General features: G+C 66.8%; 1 protein-coding gene across 1 annotated transcript in view; it reads left to right on the top strand.

Annotated features, from left to right (window-relative positions):
- Positions 1–629, top strand: part of LOC103921022 (PAB-dependent poly(A)-specific ribonuclease subunit PAN2-like) — a gene marked incomplete at its 3' end in the record, with an annotated part of 19,060 nt that extends 18,431 nt beyond the window's left edge. The window contains exons 23-25 of the mRNA XM_009328915.1: positions 119–166; positions 274–381; positions 464–629. Coding sequence (XP_009327190.1) covers positions 119–166; positions 274–381; positions 464–629 — 322 coding nt within the window. The remainder of the gene's footprint in view (positions 1–118; positions 167–273; positions 382–463) is intronic.
- Between the last annotated feature and the right edge of the window lie 64 nt (positions 630–693).

Genomic DNA, 693 nt, shown 5'->3' with positions numbered 1-693 from the left:
GTGTGCTCCGGGGCTGGGAGCCGCTTGTACGGCTACTCCCCCCCGAAATGGGGCAGCCGGGGCACGCGGCGGGGCTCTCCCCTGCTAACGCTGAGTCCCTGTGTCTGCTCTTCTGCAGAACGCACCGTGTGTCCTCTTCACCGCTCGTCACGCCAGTGCCGCCACGGTAAGAGGAACCCCCGCTGCTGTCACCCCTCTCCGGTGCCGGTGGGGGGAGCGTGTGCTCGGCCCCCCGCAGCTGCCAGGGCTCACGGCCCCCTCTCTTCTTCCCAGAACCTGAAAGACGTCCTTGCCAGCATGATCCCCAAGGAGCAGGCGAAAATCAAGAGCTTCAGGCAGCAGCATGGCAACACGGCCATTGGGCAGATCACGGTGGACATGGTGAGTGGGAGGATGCTGGGGCCGCTCCGGGGCTGTTGGACTGTGCCACGGCCGGTAACCGCCTCCTTCCGCCCTTCTCCAGGTGTACGGCGGGATGAGGGGCATGAAGGGGCTGATATACGAGACGTCCGTGCTGGATCCTGATGAGGTAGGGCCTGATCCTGCCCTGCTCGGGCACCCACCTTGCGTGGGCGGCGGCGCAGTGGCTGACGCTTGTGCCGGGCTCTTCAGGGCATCCGCTTCCGCGGGTACAGCATCCCCGAGTGCCAGAAGCTGCTGCCCAAAGCTGCGGGGGGAGAGGAGCCGCTGCCC

This window comes from Pygoscelis adeliae, unplaced genomic scaffold (genome assembly GCF_000699105.1).
Source record: "Pygoscelis adeliae isolate BGI_AS28 unplaced genomic scaffold, ASM69910v1 Scaffold927, whole genome shotgun sequence".
Taxonomy (NCBI): Eukaryota; Metazoa; Chordata; class Aves; order Sphenisciformes; family Spheniscidae; genus Pygoscelis; species Pygoscelis adeliae.
This window is presented reverse-complemented; position numbering and strand designations above follow the sequence as displayed.